Source organism: Ostrea edulis, chromosome 3, assembly GCF_947568905.1.
Source record: "Ostrea edulis chromosome 3, xbOstEdul1.1, whole genome shotgun sequence".
NCBI lineage: Eukaryota > Metazoa > Mollusca > Bivalvia > Ostreida > Ostreidae > Ostrea > Ostrea edulis.
Window position 1 is genome coordinate 4,459,795 of NC_079166.1, and position 27,341 is coordinate 4,487,135.

At 33.0% G+C, this 27,341-nt stretch overlaps 1 protein-coding gene and 1 pseudogene across 2 annotated transcripts; both read left to right on the top strand.

Moving 5' to 3' along the window:
- LOC125677021 (uncharacterized) overlaps positions 1–27,341 on the top strand; it is a 50,963-nt pseudogene that overhangs the window by 9,469 nt on the left and 14,153 nt on the right.
- Positions 10,379–26,571, top strand: LOC130046349 (cell death abnormality protein 1-like). Of its 2 annotated transcripts, XM_056159789.1 has the most exons (7): positions 10,379–11,382; positions 18,743–18,774; positions 20,750–20,811; positions 20,902–21,039; positions 21,550–21,675; positions 21,791–21,889; positions 26,183–26,571. In XM_056159789.1, exons 2-7 carry the CDS (start codon positions 18,743–18,745, stop codon positions 26,392–26,394), a joined length of 669 nt encoding a protein of 222 aa, XP_056015764.1. In that variant the 5' UTR covers positions 10,379–11,382; the 3' UTR covers positions 26,395–26,571. The 2 variants fall into 2 exon arrangements, with proteins under 2 accessions (XP_056015764.1, XP_048770886.2); XM_048914929.2 differs by lacking the exon at positions 10,379–11,382 and having other exon boundaries at positions 18,592–18,774.

Sequence of the window (27,341 nt, forward strand, 5' to 3'; positions counted from 1 at the left end):
AAATGTTGCGCATTTATATAGTTATAAGTGTCACGTGTTACAAATGCTAGAACAAATATTTGGGGGAGTGTATAAAATGACTTTCACCGTATTTAAGCAACTACGCATCGTTCTTAATAAGGTTTACTGAAATTGCATCTTCCAACATTCCCATAATTTTCAATAATGTTTTTGTATCAACAGCGCGCTTTATGGATTTTCTGCAATCTTTATTTCCGATTGAAATATATTCATTGTTTCATTGCCTTTTGATTTCTTTGATGTTTAAATTTCTAATTTTGATATTAGACGATAAACATTGTTAAAGGAAACAATAATGTACAACTGTAATACTTTTTCCAAAATCCTAATCGCCTCAAATCTTACAGAATATGGCACACTCTATTATAAAGTATTTTCTTGAATTGTTAGTTCTACTTTGGTAAGGAGAGAAATGCAAGGCTATTGACCCTTGAAGACCGAGTGTTACAAATGAATAAAACAGTCTTCTAAAATATTATTTAAAGACAGGTTTAGAACGCCAGCAATTCCACGATGTGATTACATAACAATATTATAGAGTCTTTACTTTTTTTAAGTTCTACTTTGGTAAGCAGAGAAATAAAAGGCTATTGATCGTTGTAGACCTTGTGTTGCAAATGAATAAAACAGTCTCCTAAAATATTATTGTAAGACAGTTTTCAAACGCATGCCATCCGGATTAATGTATTTAAAATCATTATAGGTAATAAACGTTTCGACGATATAATTCTATAAGATTTTCCAGCATTATCTATACTTAATTAATAATGATTAATGAAAGTGTGATCAGGAAGATAAACAATAAAATAACATAAATTGCATGTTACTGGAACAGGAAACAACCGGTGAGAAATTTGAGTAACGTGTGCATTATTTTCTACGGGAACACATTCAGTGTTATAACCTACCTGCTTTTAAACTATATTTCAATAAGTTGATATAACTGCAGAATGATTTAAACCACCTTATAAAATGCTCGATAATTTGTATTCTCTTCAAACAGATGAAGTCCTCTGGATTACCAAATTGTGGAGGGTAAGTAGAGGATAAATTCTCATTATTTTTAAGTATTAGCAAAGTCACATGTAAAAGATGTGTTTACTATTCATTTGAAACTCTGCATTCTTTGTTAAATAATTAGTGTTCAAGGTCAAGTGAGACTTTCTGATCAAACTTCGTCAACTGTCTGTGTATAGACTGTTCTTGTGCTCTATTTTCCTCTGAATAAAGACAAAGTAATCTGGACATAACTCATCCCTTGATTCAGGTAATTTTAGATAAAGAACCACCCAATTTCCGACAGGAAACGATCAATTATTTGCAAAGCATCAATGTGTGTTTAAAGCACCATTTTCGTGGAAGTTGTCGCGAACAATGAATATTTTGATATGTTCATATCATAATCTCTAAAGCTAGACGGAGACCAAAGTAAAGTCGAGGAATGTACTAAGACATGTGGAGGAAATTGTTTTGAAAACCTTCCACTCTATCACTACAAGGATGCATCCCATGCACATCAAAATATTAAATAAATAAATGTATATACTTTAGATTAAGATGTATCCACTGTGTGGCCGCTGGAGTCCTCATAGAACCATGCACAGGCGGGATTTTATATTTTATATTATAAGAATGTACAGTTTCTTTAATTTGTTCTGTTGATGTTCAATGTTCCTGTGAATATTTGTTAATCAAATTGAAATAGGCAACTTCTCTGAATGTATTCTCATTGTGACACAATCTGGCCGTAGTTATATATACATTTTTATATAATGTGGTACCGTATAAGTTTTACATAAGCATCAGGATATTTGAGATAACTTTGTTGATTTACACGAGTAGCATTTGTTCTCACCGTTATTCCGAAGACTTAAGGTGGTAAGAAAAGAACGTTTCATTTTGTTTTCAAAGAGTATCGAAAACAATGTCTAGAAATATCTTTTAGAATATCATGATACATCAGTCAAAATTAGGTGCAAGTAGATGACTTGTAGATTTATGGTTTGCTAACACCGAACCGTAACATACGGAGATCGGTGTTTCAGAACAATAGCTCCAAAACTATGGAATGCCCTTCCAGAACATGTAAGGGACTGTAGAACACTGTGTGCATTCAAGAAGTCACTGGAAACACATTTTTCCATCAAGTTTTCCAGGACTAGTTGCTATCATTTTAGTCATTCGTGTAGGTTAGATTCTGTGAAAACTAAAGACTGTGTGTCTTAGCTTTCGAGTACCATTTTGTGATATTTTATTAAAAAAAATAATAATAAAAAAAATAAATAAATAAATAGGAATTGTATGTTTTAATGTATTATACCTGAGACATTATATGCTGTGTGTGCGTGTGTGTATTTCATTATTATTAATATTTTAATACGCCCTGAAACTGATGTTTATTCTTATCTAGCATATTTATGGTATCTTGTGTTTTCATGTTTTATATGTACAATGAGGATAGGGACAGCTTTTAATGTTTTATTTATTTTCTATGTATTATGTGTATAACATTCTCTTGTAAGGTATATATGCATTGTAAAGCACCTTTGAGCGTACACAGTGTATGAAAAGGGTGCTATATAAATGAAAAATTATGTGCAAGTATATGACTTTTAGATTTATGGTTTGCTAACACCATAACTAGATAAATCAGGGTACAGAAGGGGATTAATATTTGACACAAGAATGTAGAGAATATTCTTAGAGAAATTTCTCCAGAAACTAAAGAGTGCAATTAAGTTAATTGATATGCAGAAATCATCATTCAATATAATTTCAAGTTAGTTGATATCCAGGTTTTCATGGATATGATGATGTCATAATTGATGTTTAACTTTTAACAAAATATATTTTATGAGTGTCATAAATTACATGAAATGTGAAGATAACGAACAGTGATCAATCTCACAACTCTTATCAGGAATACAAAATAGAGAGGTGGGAAAACATGAAATACTGGAAATCCATGTATTACGTTTTAAAGAGGTTCGGATCTGACATTTGGAATAATGTCAATTTTTTGGGAAGTGTATTTTTTTATTTCTACATTGAAGGAGGATTAGGAAATTAAAACGAAAAACTGGGGTTGCAACGCTTGTTATTCAGATATATTGTGCTAAACATAACCTTTTTGCATTTAAAATTTATTCAATTAAACTTGAAATTTCTGTCGGTGTCAACACAACACAAGCAGCACAAATCAATAATTACTTAAAATAGATACATAGACATGTCTTCTAACACTACAGATCAAAATAAATAAATGAATACTAGTAATGGAAATAAATAATGACCTTTTTGCACTTGATATACGAAACACTTCATGATATCAAATTTGATAGTTTAAAAGGACATATTAGGAGTAATGTAAATTTCTAAAATTTTATACGATTTTCAAGATCTGGTCTTACAATTTAAAATGCAATTTAAAAAAGTGAGGGTTGGAGATCAAATATATGAATTATTGGCAAAAATACTGAATTCTTATACAAAATTTCGAGTAAATTAATTAAAACTGTTTTAAGATCTGGTGTTCTGTTTGGAAGAAATATATCAACCAAGTTAATAAACTACAACATTTCCAAGTCTCAACTACCTGTATCATAAATCATAAAATTGAAATACATGTATAGGAGTACAAAAATAGACGATACATTGTATGAAACTGAAACTGTAATATCATGCAGAATTAGAACTTTTTGATTAATGAATCCTTCCGCCACAAAATATAGTCCCTGTCAAACCCTTTCAAAATCTCAATTGACATAAAAAAAATCAACTGGATGGGGTTCAGCAATAAATGTGTAATATGTTTGAACCAATAGGATCAGTATTGAACCAGTATATACTTAGTTGTAGCATCCTGCGCAGTTGTACTCAAAAGCTCAGGAGCTAACTTCCTTAAATGTGGTTTAATTTGCATATCATTAGTGGTTTGTGTTCGTTTCATGACCGGGATCAGACCTTGATTAATTGATTTGATATTGTTTAATGTCCATTTCGAGAATAGTTCACCAATATGAAGACCTCACCACTGCCAGTGAAGGACTGCAAAATGCAGGCTTATGCTCTTCGCTTATGGCCTTTGAGCAGGGAGGGATCTGTAGAGTTCCACACCTGCTGTAACACAGGACCTCGGTTTCTGCGGTCTCATCCGTAGGATCGCCTTACAACAAGCAAGGGGTAGTGAGGACCTATTCTAACCCGGATCCCTACGGGACTCAGCCTCGATCGTACATTGGCCTATATCAAACTTAAGAGGCAAACATGACAGTGTCTACTCCATCGTGAACTGCTCCCATATAGAATAGTAGTCACTGGTGTATCGAACATGACTTTAAACCCTCGTGCAGCAGACGTTGACAAATTATATACCCTCGTCGCTGTGGCCCAAAGCAACATGAATAAGTCTAAATTCTACCACTCCTTTCAATACTGGTAACGTTTTAGTGTAAGTGTGACGGAATTGAAGAGACCAAAACAAGCACGGGATTTGCAGTCACTACCTTTTTAATATTTTAGGGCAAACGGATCGGATTGTTACGTTGGATACTTTTGGAATAAACTTCTAAAGACCTGTACACGTATGTATTAGACGGTCACGATGATTCAATACTGATATTGTGGAATGATAAATGAAACTTGATGAAGATATTATTTATCTTAAACAGCGTGCGATATCGGGTTTCATGGACCTAACTGCTCTATGCCATGTCCGTGTCATCCATTCGGGAAGGACTGTCAGTTTATTTGTAACTGCAGTATGCATTATTGTCATCGTCATCATGGTTGTGGAGAATGTGAAAAGGGTACTTATATCATGTTCATTAAACATAGTACTTCATTTAATGCACAATAACGAAAATTTACACATTTTCGACCGTTGAGACTGTGTTAATTTCCAATTTGACTGATACATAATCTTTAGATAAACTGGAAGTTGTTCTCCAGATGTCAAAATAAAATAAGGTACCATAGTATGAATTTCTTTGTTAACTTAAATGTTATATCTTAATTAATTCATGTACATTCAAAACTGTTTATGAGTTATATATTTTGTTTTTAGTTCTTGTCATTTGCATATATTTCCGCCTGTGGTGTTCTTAAAATTGTTTTCATAAGATTTGAGTATATATCAAAATTGTTGGTCATTTGTTTTCCTCAAATACTAATATTGTCATGGGTGTTTTATGCGATATAATGTTCCCTTCGAAATGTGTGGGGGTAACTTGATTAATATTCCAAACGCCTCTATAGACAAAATGTCCAAATAAATTATCATGTTTAGAAATCATTTCAACTAATTGTGATATCTGAATTCAGTTTGTGAAGCTGGTCTGTACGGATGTCACTGTGAAAACCCTTGCCTATATCCAAACTATGGAGAACAATGTCAAAGAGATTGTGAATGCGAACAGCAACTGTGTAATTCGACAACGGGGTGCAAAGGTATCATATGCTTGTTAAACTATATAAATGTAACATTTTTTGTCTCCCCTTTACTATTTGTATTGTATTATTGATGGTATGTAAGCGATGCATGCACCAACTATTTACTTTTAGACAACAATGAAACTAAAGTAGCATCCGCATCAACTGTAAAGAATATCCAAGTTAACGAGCACACGGTAGCTGTTAAACCTTCCACACTAAGAAGTACAGGTAATGGTGGTGAATAAACAAATAGCCGACAAGTTCAGTCGGTATATATTTCTATAAAATTTATAGTTTAAATATAGTCTCAAACTTATACTATAATTAAACGGTGCACCTTTGTTACACGTATGGTTGTTTTACTACAGTCAGCCATAAAATCAAAGAAGACTCTTACAGTTTGTACTAAACTAAATTAAAGTATTTCCTGTATCAAGTCAAAGTATAATGCTTACTATCTTAAAGTATTTCCTCTACTAAAATAATCCATTTAAATATGGTCAAGCACATGCACAAAATAGCATAGGCTATTTTCTTTGATAAGATACATGTAAGTATCGTTCCACCCTTTTTGCTTATGGTAAATCAAAGTACCATATCTATGTACTATAGAATTATCATGTCTTTTACTTTTGCATATGCTGGCATGTTAATGGTGAAACAGATTTAAATTAAAAATTCAGAATATAAAAAAATGAAATTACTCGTAACAACATTGCCATTTCTATAGCTTGCACACACGTTGCTATGATTTGACTCTGCTATGATTTGACTCATAATTGAAGGTCAAACATAAAGGTTTAGTTATGGATATATCTGTTTTAATGAAATGCTCATAGAAAAAGTTGTATTAATTCTTATACTAATAATTTATGTTTTTGGAAGATTTAATAACGAAATAAATGAATTCACATGTTTCGATTTTAAGTATGGAGAAATTTACTATTTGTGCCATCAATTGCAAAAATGGCATTGAATTTCTATGGGTATAAATGTTGACAATACGTTACATGGAAATGTGTGTGTGTGTGTGTGGGGGGGGGGGGGGGGGGGTTACAGTACTATTAATTTTTGATTGGTGCATCCTTCCGCTTTAGAATCTAATACAGACCCTGAAGCGTACTACTACACCACTTGCACGGAACGGTACGAAACGATTCTTGCACGGAACGGTGAATGGTTTGCACGAAACGCTGAAGGGTCTGCACGGAACGGTGAACGCTTTGCATGAAACGCTTTGCAAGAAACGCTGACAACTTTGTAGGCGTGGCTTGCAGATATTAAAACAAGGTTGAGAAAGAAATGATAATTATTCATTTTAAAATTGTTGCTCATGTACGACGCCGTAAATATAATTTTTGCTTATTAGATCAATGACTTATGAACACGTTGGGATGAAAACAAATTGATTCTTTTTTAATTTCAGAAATAAAAGAATTACATTTTCACGGAATATTTATTAATCAAATTTTGTTGATTCATTGCTCTTTTAAATTCATTGAAACTGACTATGAAATTATTGCGTCTGTTTCGCTATTTTTGTACATTCATTCTGAGTGTTTTTAGAATACATTTGCAATTATATTCCAGGCCTCTTCCCAAAGACATATGTTGAATAAACCTATACATTTTATATATATGTGTACGTGAATGAAAACAGATAAAATGATATAAAGAAATTTCTCATCAGGAAGAATGAAATATTTTTGGGCGGGGAGAGGGTTGTGAACGGTCTGCACGAAACGTTAGGCATGACCTGCACGCTTTGATTTTTTCCCCGGCATTATTTGTTTCATCCTTGGGTTAGTTTAAACAAGGAATATTTTAATGATTTACGAACATGTTGGAATAAAAGGAAATGCATATTTTTAACTTCGGAAATGGAGGGAAAAGATGCATAAATTGTATCGTCATGGAATATTTATTACTCAACTTTATTTATTCATTGCTCTATTAAATTCATTGAAAAGGTCGCGTCTGTATCGCCATTTTTGTACATTCAATGAGTGCCGTTAAAACACGCGTACATTTGTATTTCCAGGCCTCTTTTCAAAGACAGATGTTGAATAAACCTATACATTTTTACATACGTGAATGCCAACATATAAAATGATTTTAAAAATTCTCGTAAGACTGGAACATATTCTCGGGCGGGAGGAGGGATACATCTAGATATAGAATTAGTCAGTCGATAAGAACCTGTCACCTTTGATAAGAAGGGAAAATACAGAACAAAAAGGAAACAATCAAAATATGATTGAAATAGATTGAAAATAAATCATATAAATGAATATTAGATAAAACAAATAATAACTAACTACAGTAATGATCAACAGATATGCGAGCGAATCTAACCTCCAATCTAAATTAGATGGTTGCATTTGCCTCAATTTCAATCCTATAGAAAATTGCATTCATTTTTGAGAAACAAAAGATATAAACACCTATTTTGTCATTTTTCAATTGCCCCCGCCGATTTCACACCTTCTGTACGAATGTTAATTTCAAATACATGGATTAGCTTACCTCTATTGTGGTAAAAAAAAGGACATTGGAATTTGCGTAGAATATACAAGTTATACACAGGTCGGTCTTTGTATTATGCAGACAGTTCCTATAAACGATTTTGATGAAAACATTTTTTTATTTAAAAAGAGAAACTTGATCATACAAATGTAACAAGACAAATGGATTATTCCTTTATACAAATAAAAAAAAATATAAGAAGATAACGAGGCCAGAGATATACATGCCTCTGTACTTGCTAGAAACTAGAAAATGGTATCGGATTCTCCTCTGCCTTGTGGATTTATAATAAACTGTTTTCTTTCGATTTGTCCTACATCCCATGCCGAAATGACTTGCACGGTCTGTACGTTTTTAAGGGCGTGGTTTGAACGATCTGTACGTTTCTATGGGCGTGGCTTGATCATGCACGGAACGATTCTTGCACGAAACGATTTGCACGGAACGATGAACGGTTTTCACGGAACGGTGATCGATTTGGAAGTGTAGTAGCACGTTTCAGGGTCTGTACCTTCCGAAACATTTCCAAATAATTTGCATTAGCAAAAATAAATGCAACTACATGGGATGTAATAACAAACATGTAATATTATATGCCTAATATAACATTGAATTAACTAGTACAGTTTGTATATGTAACTGCTTGGTTAAATCATCTTACCCTTTGTCATGAAATAATAAAGAATGGTGGATTTCCTTATTATGAAACTGTGGCAAATGAAAAAAAAAAGGTAATATTCGATAATATATACTGTATAGCAGGAAATTAACTCGAGGAGTTAATTTCCCCTACATTCACTAAAACAAAATTTCCGTGATTTAACATTCAGTGAATTAATCTTTCATATTGATACGAATTGGGGTTCAGGATATTGATATTTGTTTTTCTGCGAATTAAGGTAGCTCCATCCTCATGTGACTTATTAATATTAATGGTTAAAAGTGGAAACACTGTATTGATTTCCACTCAATATAGTTTAATATAATTAATAACCAAAGAAAATATATCTGTTGCCACCTTTTAAAAGATGTCAGACATACAAAAACAGAAGTATACATCAACATCAGAAAATCACATATTTTCGTTAAACAGAATAATAAACATAGATAAAAACTTGTTGAAATGACAAAATTTAAATATCAACAGTTTTAAAAAACTGATTAATTCATAAATATGTATAGATTAATTGCGGATACTAGGTAAACCAATGTATAAAAGACATCAAGTAGAGGAAATTCCAGCATAGGAGTTATTGCCCTTGACAAAATTATTTTAATCATAAATAATTGATTATCTATGAAAAATGTAAACTTTTTCAGTATAAATAGTTTACCAGATTTTTTATCATATCTAGTGAATAAAATTCCTCAGAAAGATATATTTCTAACATGCGCAAAGTTGAATTTATTAAGATTTTTGCAAAAACCTATGACATCACATGAGGATCGATCAACCTTAAACCGACTGCGATTTGTTGCTAAATGAAAAAATCGCGATTTTAACCTCCTATGCATCATTATGTTTAGTTAATTGAATGGATTGGATCTATTGTGATGTTCAAATGATATAGTTTTATGATATAATTTTAAAGTTTTATCAACATATTGTCTACCCTAATATACACTTAATACCAATATTATTCATTTTCCCACAGATTCGTCATCACCTGTAAGTTCGTTAGCGAGAACTGACGCTTATTCATTGAATACAGGAAATGGAAATTTGAGTAAGGCATAACACAAATTTGTCTTGATTCCATATGTATTTTTCAAAAAGCCCCCGCAAACATTATGCACTCTTGATTAAGAAAAAAATGATTAATGATGGTATTACTCCCCTTTATCTAAGCTGGGAAGTGAGTATATAAATTCTATTAAATATTATGCGGATTCAAAGGGTGTATGCAATGTTTGTGACTGGGTCAATCATACATATGAATAGTTTCCTCCTTTTAGATGAACTAGTTGCGGGGAGTAACTCTTGCAGGGGAAATGTGAATGTCCCTGCTATCAATGGAAACACAGCAACTTTGCAATATGCAATTCTTGGACTTGGAGTCGTCTGTTGCGTATTTATCATCGTCTACATAGGACTGCGCATTCGTTTCCATAGATATTGACCGAAATTAAGAAATAAGCAAGAACACAAAAGACAAATGGGTGTCGAAATTGGAAGAGAAACATTCATAAGGAAGTTTGCGGAAACTATTTTAATGACATATATTCACGATATATGATGCATTTCTCTTATGTTTGCAAACACGGAAATCACTACAGTATAAGCTACATGGGCTTTACACATGCTTTCTGAATTAACGATTGTATTTGAGTTGGAAAATATAAAACTATTTCACATATCAGTATTTATTTGCTATGTTCACATATCACTACATAACTAATGGCACAGTCAGCAATTCAAAAAAATTAATATTAAACTTAAATATAAACGACACAGTTCTATCAAAATCATCTTAGAAGACAAACACAACATTCATAAAGCACACTCGAGGTTACACGAGGTTACACGTGTTTTAATTTGCTGACATGTTCAGGAAATGTTTTCTCTGGAATGACTCTACAAGATATCTACCATTGAAAATGGAGACATTCGTCCATAGAGTGAAATGGAATTCATTAAAGGTATAGATTGACGCCAGGGTCTATACTTAGTTTTATTGTGGTGTCAAATAACATCACTGATTAACAATCCTTCAAAATTATAATTTCAGTATGTACATGATGATATGAATTTGGATATCTACATTCCCTAAACCATATAGATGTTTGGGTATATCAGTGAAGAAAAAGTTTTACGACGGTTTTTTGTGTTTGTGTGTGTTTGGGGCTGCAGATGAAATAACAAGATTCATTTCTTTTACAAAATGAATACAATTATTATAGCAATGGTTAATGTTGCGTCTAAGATCCGCGTCTAAGATTTGTGCGCGAAACACCATACTTTATAAGGCGTTATTGCTGTTGAGGTTTGACGTCACAATATTTGTATCAGTTGGATTGAGAGGTTGGTGTATTTTTCTCGTATCTAAAACATTTAAGTAACTTCTAATTTTGAGAATGTTATATCCCGTCGTTTATTTCTCATTTATTATGCACAGGGATCTGTATTTATAAATCAATAGAATTGATGTGTAGCTTTATAAAGTTTATTTTGTTTTTCTACATCAGAATTCAAAATGTAGATATTTTACTATTTCAACAATATGCAACCTCGACAAAAGAACACAGATCCACCTAGTAACGTATCCTCGGACTAACAGTGAATCAATCAGCGTATCATAACTGGAGGAAGTTGTCTCGTCAGTAGCGGGAAAATGCTGCCAGAAATCAACAAAAGGATTGAGACGATTATTTCTCAACGCCTTGTCACTTTGTCGTCTGAAGGTAGTAAAGTATCATATAATACAGCAAATATGCATGCATCAAATTTATCTGATTCAGATCAAATCGTTTCTTTTGACAAAATTCCACTTTCATTTTTATCACCCCAGAGCATAAGTAACCATTGTGCATGATGATCTAGGTATGCATGTTACTCAACCAGTTAAACAAAAAATATGAAAGGGGAGTTTGTGGAACTACATACACATTAAATAAGCAAACATATGTTGAAACGCAGGGAAATAGTTATATTCATGCATGGTCAGCTTACATTAAAAACCTGCAAATACAATCAAAAATACAACATTGACACTTAGCTAGACGCATTTTTTATCCATATGAGTATGTATTTATCAGCCTTATCAAGTATATGATAAATGTCAAACTCGGTGCCAACCGAGACAACAATATTTCCTAGGAAAATATTGATTCAGAGCTATGGCTTGTTTTATTTAACCCTTAATATTTAGTGAGTATGTAAGATTTCTCAGGTCTGCTCAAACTTTTGTTTTGAGTACAGCAACAAAGGTTATTGTCAACCTCATAATTCTCAATATCGACACCAATGTTTAAAGTGTCGAAACAAACACCCTGCTATTCATTGTCCTGATAAACAAGCTGTACAAATGATACCATTCTCAAGGATTGTTCCAGCTCCCTCATCATTTTTTCCTAGCCCGATTGATTATTAGAAATCTGAAGAAAAAATATCGAACTGGAAAATTTCGAAATCATTGCTAGATATGTTACAAACAACAAAAGTTATAAAGAGAATTACAATCTTTAGTAGATTCTCTTAATTTTAGTACAAAAGCTGTTCTATCTGCTAGGGACTTCAACAGAAGATTCTGTGATGTTATGTGTGAAATAAGATATTCAAGTCATTTCATTAGAGTAACAGTGAGAATAAAATCCGATGTGTCGTTAGATTTTCTTGGATGCTAATTGGTTGTCTAATGACCAAAGTCAGCTCTGCTCTGATAGTGCAGTCAATCAACAATTAAGATACGGTGTTTACCTGCATGGTCATTTAGCATATTTTGGATGTACTTAAAGTTGGTAAATTTACTTTAACTAGTTCAAAGCAAACACATCAAATTATTTCTGTTAAACATATAAATTGAAGGGAAAAAACAAGTATTCTGGGGGAAAATATTATAGAGCTTAGAGTTCCTTTCTCAAAAACTGACCAACTTGGGAAAAGGGTATCGGTATTGTTGAAGCAAAGAATTGTGTTGCAGCAAAGAAAGCTGCATGTTCATTAATGATTAAAATTAAACCTTATCCATGGAAAACGGCAAATGGAAATCTTAGTAAGGCATCATGCTTAATTTTCTGAATTCAAGATCATTAAAAATCCGCATATATTTTGATCCCTTAATTAAGCAAACTTAATTTATGGTTATATAACTTCCTTTAGCTAATGTCAAAAGTGAGTACACATGTTCTGCTAAGAATTATGCAGATGTAATGTGTTTATTCAATATTTCACACCGTGCCAAACATAAAAGTATATAGTTCCCTCCCTTTAGATGAGCTAACTGCAGAGAGTAACTCTTGTATTGGAAATGGGATGGCACCACTATAAAGGGAAACTCAGAAACTTTGAAATATGCCATCATTGTAGTTGGAGTGATCTGTTGTGTACACATGTATCCCTGATCGTCTACATAGGACTGTGCATTATTTTGAACAGAGATCTACCGAAAGTTAAGAATATACAATAACACAAAAGACAAATAGATGTCTAAATTGGAAGGGAAACGTTTTGGGAAGTTATGGACGGAAATTCAAATGCGGAAACCATTTCAATGACAAATATTCAGGACAGATGATGCATTTCTGTTATGTCTCGAAAAAACGGAAATCATTAAATTGAACATTACATAGATTTTACACATGTTCTCTGAATTAATAGCCAGCGCAGCGAGCCAGCGCGCGCGCGAAATAATCCGAGCTAACTCTAAACCTTTAACAAGAAAAAAAAAATGACACCAATCCCAAAAGTTCCTTGTCAAAAATGGCGGAGATCTCGCAATCTCACACCTTCAAATATGATTGTGAACTTACGTGGAATATCATCCTGATCTGATCTTGTGGTCTCCTTGCTCGAATATTCAGTGCATCAATAGGCGCAATGTTTAACGAAATACAATGTTGATGAAAGGCAGAGTAAGCCGATCTATAACGTCATGACTACGTTTTGACGTACGTCATAATAAGTCTGGCAGTGGCGGATCTAAATGTTTGTTATTTCTTTTTGTAAAAGTCGTGCTACCGGGATAATGCATGTAAACAATAGGCATGCGCAATATATCATCGAATACAAATTGTGCATAATCGTTTGCAAATCACAAATCTGATTTAAATAATAAAATCAAAAGGAATTTATTATTCTAAAAAGAAGAAAAAAGAGACTAATTTGCTAAACTACATATGTATGTGGGAGAGCACAAGTACTGAATTTGAAAAAAAGACCGATATTAAGCTGCATCGCAAGACAAACTGTAAAAGAAAAAACAACTTATGCAAATTCAACACCAGAACTTTTCTTACAATGGCATTCACATGTTTTTAAAGTTGTTCTGTCAAACTATGAAGCTACATGGACTGTAAGCGTACATATACCTCCCTCCTTTTCCATTATAACAAAATAAATAATGCATTGGTTAAACTTCATTTTTTTTCAATATCAAGGCTTTTATGACACACATTAACACACCTAATGCGTCTTTAAACTCCATTACTTTAAGGTATTTAAAGATCTTACCAATAAATCAATGGAATTTGCCAAAAATATACATTTTAAAAAAATTATTTGGTTTTTTTCCTAATCTAAAGCTATATTTCCTTGGGACGTTCGGAAACACAAACCACGATGACCCCACCCCCCCCCCCCCCCTCATCATAACCAACCGTGTCGCTTGTTATTAAAGACTGAAAAACCATTTAATAATTCTAGTTTTGAGAATAATTTTTTAATAATGTATCTTTATAAAAACAGTGGAGAGGGGCTATTTATTTGTTTGTTGCAATTTATTCGATGATCATATCTGGATGCTGAAATAATACACCACTGTGTTAAAATTAGGATTATGTACAAAATTATCAATATTGTTCTAATTTTCTTTTCTGAAACATACCATTGCTACAAAGGGATCTTTAAAGAAAAATTCTGGATCCGCACATGTATGAGAAATACTGATGAATTTATCGTTTAATTCAAAATTATCACTATATTGAAAATGCATTTGATGTTCAAAGGCATTGTTTTTTACACAATTCTACATATTTGAAAGGTTCGCAATAGGATTTGGACATTTTCATCACACAATTAGTGACTTGGAAGGATTGAGGGTAGAAATAAGGAAAGCAGTGGCAGTCGCGCGTCAAATATTCAACAGGTCACATTGACGTCAACAGAAATGAAATGTATATAGTAAAAATATTTCAATCACATTCATGTATATTATGTTTCAACGCTTTAATAAAAAACAAACTCCTGGAGAAAACTAAATGGGATATTTCAACTGCCTAATTTCATTCATGAACTGAGTATTTGGCAAATATACATTGTTCAGACAGAACCTGATCAAAGCATGAACCTTATGAAATGTGGGTACATGTAGATGCGCTCGCTCAAACGGTGACTGTATATATGCTGTCTTGCATTCGAGAAGTTGAACACTGCTCGTATCATAGGAACGATGGAGTGCGACTCGGGTCCATTTCAATATCAAATAAAAAAAACCAACATCTCTACATCTAAATTCCCCTCGTTTACTGAGCCCCATATAACGCAGTTAAATTTCATTAATATTTACCTAATCAAAAGTCGCTGCTTGCTCCGTTCTGTTATCGAACTCGTAAAGCAGACGATGCAAACCGTAATCTGTATAGGCTACTTCTACCAGTCAGCGCCCTAGCTACGTCATCAAGTTGACTATTCTGCCACGTCATCACTAGCCTCATGCGTGTTGTTTCTTTAAATTAATTTATATTTTATTCACATCTTTGGTTGTGTTTGTTTTTTGGTAGCATCAAAATAATACATTTCGTTAACAATTAATGCATGTGTGGAAATTCCCGTTCTATAGATAGCGCTAAAATTAGAACGGCCGTTAACGGGGAAGACGCACTCCAGAGAAAAGTAGTCCCGCGTGCTTAGTGCAGATGAACTTCGGACGAATTTGTTTTTGAGACAGAAATCAAATGAATTTTTGATCCAATCCGCATCGTTGTTAAGTCATCAATTTAGAAGTTATTAATTGATTTACATTTAAATTAATAAATATCAAACTATTTCGCACATCAGTATTAATTTGTCAAGTGTATGTATCACTGCGTAACTACTGGTAAAATATACCGGGTACAATCTGGCCCAGTCAGGAAGTCCGACAATCTGATTTTAAACTTCAATATAAACAATGCAATTCAATTAAAAGCATATTATAAGACAACACAAAATTTATCATATTCGAGATTATACCTGTTAAGATTCAATTTGCTTTAATGTCCAATCATATTCAGAAAATATGGTCTTTAGAAGGACTCTAAACAAAACCTCTAACGACATGCGTCCACGTCGGAAAACAGAAAAGTGGAATACAATATCATTCCCCAGAAAATAGTTTCTGTGAAATTAAGATTAATGTATACTTTTGTTGTATATTATTAGATATATCCTGTTAGTATATGAAAGGGTGAAGTTAACAAAAAGTTATAAATCTCATAACTCTTATAAGCAATGCAAAAACACGGATCTTGGATATACCAAGGGTGGAATCAGGTGCCGATGAGCAGTAATAATCTCCTGTTGACTGGTCACATGGTCCGCTGTGCGCCCTATATCTTTATAAGGTAAACGGAGTTATCCACAGTCAAAAGCAGTGTCCCAACAACGGTCTAACAAACGGTATACTATACCTATACTATTGAATAAAGAATTTACACATGCATTATGTCAGTGGGTTACAGAATAAGTTTCACTTTTTTTGATTTAATGACACATTTTTGAAAGTTTAATGAACATTAGAACTACAAATTAATGCTTTAAAATAAAACGTAGTTGTGATGCTTCTTGTCAAAATCATATTTAATTGTCCACTTTATCAGGGTAAGGATAGCAATCTTTCGCTGGTGAAATTAAACTAAAGTCATGGGATGCTTACTACTTCTAGGCACCTGATCCCATCTCTGGTATATCCAGTGGTCCGTGTTTGCCCAACTTTCTCTTTTGCATTGCGTGTACGAGTTGTGAGATTGATCGCTGTTCCTTATCTTCATCTTTCATCAAAGACATAATAGTCTGAAAGCTAAATTTTGATTATCCGTGTGTTTGCCTTGTTGGGTGACTGTCTAGGTTTTATCTGGGTTTTCTTTTTGGAAGGGGTGCACTACAGAAACTATTTGGCATAAGTGGGGTGCAATATGTGACAATAGATTTCTGCATTTAGGACAATTACCGTGTACGCAATTTTAGTCACAATATTTAATTCTTAACAACAGCGTACAGCCTCATGTATTTTTATTTCATCACATCCTGATGAGACATCTGATATTCATCATTTTGAGTTCTATTTCCCTCACATTTCTTTGTTTTATCATGTGATTTTCCGAAATCTAGATGACTAATCATACAAATTGTTCTCCAAAATGCAGATTTGTCTCATCATGTTCATTTTGATACAGCATCAATCAAACACCATTATGTAAAGAAATTTAAAGACAATTTCATTGAAGATTTTGCAATTTCAATTTTAAAACGCTTAAACATATATAGATACACCTTATGAAAAATATTTTGTTTACATTTGTATATATTCCAGCAGAAAGGTTTAATATTTTCAATCATTTGTGATTACTGGTGTACCATTTAAATCGATTCCTTTTACATATAAACACAGGTAAATTCCACATTCAAGTACTTGTAAGTCCCAACACATGGGTTTCCAAAAATATTCGTTGTTTCCAAGAGACGTTTCCTCTTTAGGTGACACCGTTAATCTACTTCTGCCTTTGATTTAGATCACCGACAGTTCAAATCATTCATCAAATGGGAGCCTGCTGGACATATTGCGCTGTTCTATGTCCGTCCATAGTTTGGCATTTTGATATCAACAACTGCTCAAAACGGGGCATAGTGGGTAGGCGTTGTGTTACAATTCCCGTGCCCTGCACCACAATATAAACAACATGGTTATTAAAAGTATAAGGTAGAGGAGAAAAGAAATGATACCGTGATATATAGAGGAAAGGTGTGCATTGAATGCATGTGAAGATTTGAAGTTTTCTAATAAATTTCCTTTTTGAATGATATACAACTGTCTTTCAACATACATTCGAGGCAATAAATAAGGATAACGTTATAAAAATTTAGATCGAAGTTTCGTACTACTTCTCGTACCTGAAAGAAGATCCGATATTGATATGATTGCCAATATAACTGACCAATAATTCTCTATTTTCCTTTTTCTGACGCAGCTTATGCTTAATAATTATGCTATGATCGAATGTTGCGCATTTATATAGTTATAAGTGTCAGGTGTTACAAATGCTAGGACAAATATTTGGTGGAGTGTCTAAAATGACGTTCACCTTATCTAAGCAACTACACATCATTCTTAATAAGGTTTACTGAAATTGCATCTTCCAACATTCCCATAATTTTCAATAATGTTTTTGTATCCGCAGCGCGCTTTGTGGTTTTTCTCCTGTCTTTATTTCCGATTGAAATATATTCATTGTTTTATTGTGTTTTGATTTCTTTGATGTTTAATTTTCTAAATTTGATATTAGACTATGAACATTGTGTTTTCCTTTCTTTGGTGTTTAAATTTCTAAATATGACATTAGACGATAAATCTTGGAAAAAAGAACAATAATGTACAACTGTAATACTTACAAAATGCGGCATACTCTATTATAAAGTCTTTTTTTGAATTTTTAGTTTTACTTTGGTAAGCAGATAAATGCAAGGCTATTGTCTTCTAAAATATTATTGAAAGGCAGTTGTAAAACGTATGTCATTCGAATTAATGTATTTACAATCATTATAGGCAAGGAACGGTAACACGATATAAGTAATAAGTTTATATTTTCCAGCATTATCTATACTTAATTAATAATGATTAATGAAACCGTGATCAGGAAGATAACCAATAAAATAAAATGAATTGCATGATACTGGAACAGGAAACAAATAGTGAGAAATTTGAGTAACGTGTACATTATTTTCAAGGGGAACACATTCAGTGTTATTTCCTAGCTGCTTTTAAACTATATTTCAATAAGTTGATATAACTGCAGAATGATTTTAAACCATCTTATAAAATATTCGATAATCTGTATTCTCCTCAAACAGATGAAGTCCTCTGGATTACCAAATTGTGGAGGGTAAGTAGAGGATAAATTCTCATTATTTTTAAGTATTAGCAGATTCCCATATAAAAGATGTTTTTACTATTCATTTGAAACTATGCATTCTTTATTAAATAATTAGTGTTTAAGATAAAGTGAGACTTTCTGATCAAACTTCGTTAACTGTCTGTGTATAGACTGTTCTTGTGGTATATTTTCCTCTGAAGAAAGAAAAAGTAATCTGGACATAACACATTCATTGATAAAGGCAATTAAGGTATTCTCAAATAAAGAACAACTCAATTTCCGACAGGAAACGATCAATTATCTGCAAAGCATTAACGTGTGTTTAAAGCATCATTTTTGTGAAATTTGCCGCGAACAATGAATTTTTTATATGTTCATATCATAATCTCTTGAGCTAGACGGAGATCAAAGTAAAGTCTAAGAATGTACAAAGACATGTGGGGGAAAATGTTTTAAAAATCTTTCACTTGATCACTACAAGGATGCATCCCATGTACAGCAAAATATTAAATAAATAAATTTATATACTTTAGATTAAGATGTATCCACTGTGTGGCCGCTGGAGTCCTCATAGAACCATCCACAGGCGGGATTTTATATTTCATATTATAAGAATGTACAGTTCCTTTAATTTGTTCTGTTGATGTTCAAGTAAATATTTCTTAATCAAATTGAAATAGGCAACTTCTCTGATTGTCTTCACATTGTGACACGATCTCCCAGTAGTTATATATATATATATATATATATATATATATATATATATATATATATATAATTTGGTACCGTATAAGTTTTATATAAGCACCAGGATATTTCAGATAGCTTTGTTGATTTACACGAGTAGCATTTGTTCTCACCGTTATTCCGAAGACTTGGTAAGAAAAGAACGTTTCATTTTGTTTTCAAAGAGTATCGAAAACAATGTCTAGAAATATCTTTTAAAATATCATGGTACATTCATTCAAAATTATGTGCAAGTAGATGACTTTTAGATTTATGGTTTGCTAACACCATAACTAGATAAATCAGGGTACAGAAGGGGATTAACATTTGACACAAGAATGTAGAGACTATTCTTAGAGAAATTTCTCAAGAAACTAAAGAGTGCAATAAAGTTATTTGATATGCAGAAATCATCATTCAATATAATTTCAAGTTAGTTGATATCCAGGTTTTCATTGATATGATTATGTCATAATAGATGTTTAACTTTTAACAAAATCTATTTTATGAGTGACATAAATTACATGAAATGTGAAGATAACGAACAGTGATCAATCTCACAACTCTTATCAGGAATACAAAATAGAGAGGTGGGAAAACACGAATTATTGGAAATCCATGTATTACGTTTTAGATGTGGTTTAATTAGCATTTCATTAGTGGTTGGTGTTCATTTCATGACCGGAATCAAACCTTGATTGATTGATTTAATATTGTTTAACGTCCATCTCGAGAATATTTCACCAGTATGAAGACGTCACAACTGCCAGTGAAGGGCTGCAAAATTCACGCATATGCTCGGAGCTTATGGCCTTTGAGCAGGGAGGGATCTTTATCATACAACACCTGTTGTGACACAGGACCTCGGTTTTTGCGATCTGATCCGTAGGATCGCCTCTTACAACAAGCAAGGGGTAGTGAGGACCTATTCTAACCCTGATCCCTACGGGACTCAACCTCGATCGTACATTGGCCTGCATCAAACTTAAGAGGCAAACATGACAGTGTCTACTCCATCGTGAACTGCTCCCATATAGAAATAGTAGTCACCGGGGCATTGAACGTGACTTTAAACCCCCATGTTGCAGTAGACGTTTACACATCAATATACCCTCATCGCTGTGGCCCAAAGCAACATGAATAAGTCTGAATTATACCACTCCTTTCAATACTGGTAGCGTTTTAGTGTAAGTGTGACGGAATTGCAGAGACCAAAACAAGCACGTGATTTGCAGTCACTACCTTTTCAATATTGTAGGGCAAACGGATCGATTTGTTGCGCTGGATACTTTTGGAATAACCTTCTAAAGAACTGTATACGTATGTATTACCAAGAAGTCGCGATGATTCAATACTGATATTGTGGAATGACAAATGAAACTTTATGAAGAAATTCTTTATCTTAAACAGCGTGCGATATCGGGTTTCATGGACCTAACTGCTCTAGGCCCTGTCCGTATCCTGCATTCGGGAAGGACTGTCAGTTTATTTGTAACTGCAAGGTTCATTATTGTCATCGTCAGCATGGTTGTGGAGAATGTGAAAAAGGTACTTATATCATGTTCATTGAACATAGTGAGGCATTTACTGCACAATAACGAGAATGTACACATTTTCGACCGGTGAAACTGTGCTAATTTTCAATTTGACTGATATATAATCTTAAGATAAACTGCATGTTGTTCTCCAGATGTCAAAATAAAATATGGTACGGTAGTATGCATTTCTTTGTTGACTTAAATGTTATATCTTAATCAATTCGTGTACATTTAAACATGAGTATGATATATATATTTTGTTTTAGTTCTTGTCATTTTCATATATTTCCGTCTGTGTGTTCTTAAAATTGTTTTTCGTAAGATTTGAGTAGATATCAAAATTGTTGGTCATTTGTTTTCCTTAAATACTAATATTGCCATGAGTGTTTTATGCGATATAATGTTCCCTTCGAAACGTGTAGGGGTAATTTGATTAATATTCCCTGCGCCTCTATAGAAATGTCCTAATAAAGTATCATGCTTAAAAATCAGTTCAACCAATTGTGATATCTGAATTCAGTTTGCGAAGCTGGTCTGTACGGATGTAACTGTGAAAACCCTTGCCTATATCCAACCTATGGAGAAGAATGTCAAAAAAATTGTGAATGCGAACAGCAACTGTGTAATGCGACAACGGGGTGTAAAGGTATCATATGCTTATTTAAACAATATAAATGTACTATCTCTTGTCTCCCCTTTACTCTTTGCATTGTATTATTGATGGTATGCAAGCGCTTAATCCACCAAATATTTACTTTTAGACAACAATGGAACTATATTAGCATCCACATCAACTGTAATAAATATCCAAGTTAATGAGCACACGGTAGCTTTTGAACCTTCCACACTAAGAAGTACAGGTAATGGTGGTGAATAAACAAATAGCCGAGAAGTTCAGTCGGTACATATTTCTATAAAGTTCATATCTTAAATATAGAATCAAAGTTATTTTATAATTAAACGGTTCATCTTCTTTACATGTGTGGTTGTTTTACTACAGTCAGCCATAGAATCAAAGAAAACTATTACAATTTGTACTAAGCGCTACTAAAATAATCCATTTAAATATGGTCAAGCGTATGTACAAACTTCCTTAGGTTATATTCTTTGATAAGATGCATATAAGTATCATTTCACCCTTTTTTTTTCTATTGGTAAATCAAATTACCATATATATTTATTATCAAATTACCATGTCTTTTACTTTATCATATACTTGCATGGCAATGGTGGTACAGATTCTGCATGTCATTTACGGATCAAATGTCAGGCCGGCGTGCAAAAATGGATAATTATCAAATTAATAAAAAGAACATATTTTATCTATAGTTATTCTTAATCGAATTGATTAGATATTTGAAAATGTTCGATATATCCTTATATCCCTGACATAAATATATGTGCCTTACTAGGCTTATTGGAAGTGCCACTTATGAGTGATGATGGATGCAATTAATGTATATATTCAATTCCAAAAGGACTGTATTGACTTAGTTTAAACTCAAAGGGAAAGTATAACACATATGTATGCAACAAATATACAGATTGTACATTAATCTACCTTTACAATAAATGCAAATATCGTAATGAATAGAATATTGGTATTATGTAAAATCAACTCTTTGAACCAATACAACATAAAATATTCCTCAAAAACACACCATTGGAGGTATACAATATTTTCGTATCTAATGAATAGAATATCACATAGTAAAATTCGTAAAATGTGATTAAATCACTCAGGCCGCATATCAGCACTCGGGTATTCGACCCTTGGGCTGCTATTGGATGGCACGGACTGATATGTCATATGCTCTGGATTCCATCATGTGATATTCTCTATATAATTCAGAAAATCTGTTACTGTGTATCATATTATAGCACCAATGGTCTTTATGTAGAAAACTTTGCTTGTACTGTTTGATATTTGCATTAACTGTGACATTAGTCACTGAATTTGTTCACTTCAAGCTTGGTATGCATTAAAATAAAAGAACATGTATGCTTATACATTACACAACATCAATAATTCAATCAAAAACCGAACAATTAACCAATATTTCTCATATCATCATGTTTAAAACATTGTTCCTGTTCATGTAGATGTCTGTATGCATCTGCGTATATGCAATCTACAAACTAGTTGAGGATGTTCATTTCATCTAACGAAAAAATACTTCCTGATGAACCGTGCATGTTGAAAATACACATAATGTTATAGTATTATTTTAATCAAATGGCGCGCTAACTGGAAGGACGCATGATATGTAGATGTGAGAAATGAAATGAAATTGTAAATTATCAATGGAAAATTGTTATGAAATTGTATCACTTTTACAAATAGATTCGAATGCAACCGTTCAGTAATTTGTGATTTGATTGGCTAATGCAATATTGTTTGAGGCAGCTGAACGAACATTAATAATGCAAAAATAATTCAATCGTGACATAATAGAGTGAATATATATGTAACACCAAGCGTAAACATTTATTTCATATACCACAAAGAACCAAATATCCACGAGATAATACGTAACCACAAAAACAAATGCATAAATTATACTAGAATGAGAATAACTATCTTCTCATCTCTAAGTGTTGGCGGTGATGCAGTCGCGAAGTCGGTAGAATGAATGTTCTCAACCGTTAAATGAGCATGAGGCCTGAAAGGTCACAAAGAACACATGAGAAGATAGTTATTCATTAACCTAACTACTAATTAAATTGATGAAAATATCGCAGAATAAAACGTGTAGTCAGTGATAGCTATACACGCTCTAGCATGATATTGGGTAAGTATTGTGAAATAATATTAAAATTTTATAGATCACTGACCGATCCAAATATCAACTAGTCACGTGATCGGTAAAGTGAACGATTGCCCATATCAAAAGAGCAAATGACATTGAACAGTATTAAATGCACAACCATTTCTCAAATTTTAAAACATGTGATATGTTCCATTGGCAATTGATTTAGAATATAGTGTCAATCCGGATTGTCTAAATGCGTTATTTCTCTTTCAAACTGGTTTGTTTCCGGAAATGTCAATGTCCGTGCTGCATCGTCAAATACATATGTAACCGCACCGAAACATCGGGTGAACATCAATCAGAAAATAATAGGATAAGAAACATGTCTTCCTTTATATGTATTTGCATTGCTTTCGTGCGACTATAGTGAAAAAAGAAATGACCAATTACAAACAGCAAATGCGTACGTTCCCATTTCACATGTAGACAAAAACGGTGTAAACAAACTGCATGTACTGTACTCCTTACTGGAAGTCACATACAGAGGTAAGATATGACAAAATAATCTTAATGAATGGAAAATACATTTCTTGTATATGTAAGATTGGTACATAACTTGTACATGTATCAGTGATATACAAATAGAAAATGGGCGGAACAGGCATGTTTCATGATATTAAATCATTTGCCATAGGAGTCACATACCACTAGTGTGACAGTAATGTCAATTTTGTGTTCTGTGTATCTATTTGTGTGCAAAATATTTTTGTGTAGATTTTGCTTATCTATAAATTGAAGAGAACCAATTTCATAATCATTACATGCATTGCATATATTTGTTTGTTTCCCTTTTGTTAAATTTTTTTTTTTTTTTTTTTGGTTTTAGGAACTAAAACAAACAGGTTCCAAGCGATGGTTGGATTGCAAAAGCTCCACAAACACGTGAACTGGACTCCATTCGGTACACAAAAGTGTGACGAAGATTACCTACGACTCTCTAACGAGGAACTAGATAACATAGTAATGGGTTTTCACCATATTTCCATATATCTTTCCTGAATACTGTATTCCTTTGGTAACCTTGCTGGTTGGTATTGACAGAGCCGTGCTGGCGCAAGAGTGAATATGCATTTGCGACATCAATCGTCTTGTACCTTTAATCTGTACGGCAGTTTGATTATGTTTGCACTGGCGTCCATCATTGGTTCAACTATTTGGATATTGTATCACTACTGTTACAACTGAAGCAAGGTTAAGACAGTGATGGAAGAGAAATTATGTGATTTCTTAATATATATATATATATATATATATATATATATATATGTGTGTGTGTGTGTGTGTGTGTGTGTGTGTGTGTGTGTGTGTGTGTGTGTGTGTGTGTGTGTGTGTGTGTGTGTGTGTGTGTGTGTGTCCGTGTGTGTGTGTATGTGTATGTATATGTATTTATGCATGTATGTTTGATATTGTGCAATGAATTATGAAAATAGGCCCCATGTTTACTTGGATGAAATATAGAAATATACCCTTTTCAAAACTGTATTAAAGAATTTTACGACAATCTCGACTCAACTGAATTGAATCATGATCCTATTTCTTTGATTTTGTACACTGAACTGTTTATAGGATTTATGAGATTGATCACTGTTCGTTATCTTCACCTTGTATTTTGTACACTGAACTATAAATTATAACAACTTGTTTACTTTGATCATCAAATGTTGTATGACACAAGTTACGAAATGTGTTCTGATATATGTAATTTTTCGCCACATTTCTTAGGGTTCCCCTAGAATCAAGATTTCAAAACAGTCAATTAAATTACGAGTATAATGATTTTATTTTCACGTTTTGAACTTAACCATGAAACTGCACTATGTTTACCTTGGTGAAATGAATGTTATATACGAAATTGGATCGTAACACTGTGTGTCCGATTTCAGTGATTTCATTTCGATGTTTTAAACTGAATTGTAATATGCCTTCTTTTTTTTGTTTAAATGTGCACTTAACAAACGTTCAAAATATTTTGAGACTTCTAGATATTTTAAATGAAACTATGGCGTTATCCTTAAAATGGAATTTAAATCGAATTAACCTAATCTATAATGAGTTTCATTTAATGTTCTAAACTTAACTATACATTTTGGTATTCTACTTACTTTATTTAAAGGTGTCTTGCCAACAAATATATAAAATAAGCTCAGAAATTAAAAAACGATCGGGGTTTTTCATGTGTGCCCCGTGATGGTTTAAGAAACTAATATTACAAAATGTTTGATATTGCATCACAAATCATATTTAATTAAACAATCCAAATTCAGCTATTTTGAATGTTGGCCAGAAATCGACCCTTATTGTTTCGCCTTTGTTAGTTGCTTTTCCCGTTTTTCTTCAAAGCTGGATCAAATGTTCCCAACCGGAATGCAAGTTGTGAAAACGAAAACCAGGATACAAAAAGAGGCAAACAATCAAGGAGGGCAAATATTGATGGACTTACTGCAGGTATAATTTGTCTAGCAGTAATAGCTGGATTGCTGATACTGTTCAACGTAGGAACATATTTGTTGACAATGAAACCCAGAAGCAGAACAATATTACAAATCGAGTGAAACGTTTCGCGTGAACTTATTTGCATGTATTAAACGCACTCATAATGCACATTGCAGCTGATATCCATCACTCTAAAGTTATATCGATAAGTGTCGCATGATGTGAGGCAATGTATAAATATCCCATCTTACATCAACAAAATTACTATGCTGATTGAAAATATATTTGATTTTATAGTTGGTGTTGTTATCTATGTTGACGTTCAGAACTGATGATATATTCATTATGTTCGAATGTTCGTGTTGACACATTTTCCAAATGTGAAAAGGTGAATAACGAATAATCAATATCATAATTCTTTCATAAAAATGCAAATTAAAAGTATGATTAACACGGACCCCTGGACATACCAGATTTGAAATCAGGTACCTAGGAGACAGCGTTCTCTGTCGACCGGTCACACCCGCCCGTAGCTTTATACCTCGTTCAAGTGAATGGAGCAATTCGAAGTCACGATCAGTGTGTAAAGAATGGTTTATCAATTGCTATGAGAAATATGTCGGAAAGCATTTGAGACAATGATATGTTGTATTACCAATCTAGACTATTATAACGACCATGAATTGTGAAATACTGATTTATAGACAAGTCTATCAATGTACAGATCAGGCCAAGAGTATTCATCTTACTAAGTTTATTTTACTATGTATATTGACAGAATGTATTTATGTGATGTTAACATTTTGCCTGTTCACATTGTCATTTTTTTATTTAAAAAAAAAACTGTTGAATTGCATAACGTTACATTATTTTGAGTGGTACAGCTTTAGCCTTTGTAACGTGGTTTAAATTATTACATATGGCTCATGGTGGGTGTGGCCGGTCAACAGGGGATGCTTAATCCTCCTAGGCACCTGATCTCACCTCTAGTGTGTCCGGGGTCCGTGTTTACCCAACTCTTTATATTGTATTCCTGATAGACGTTATGATCACGGGAATCGCCTGT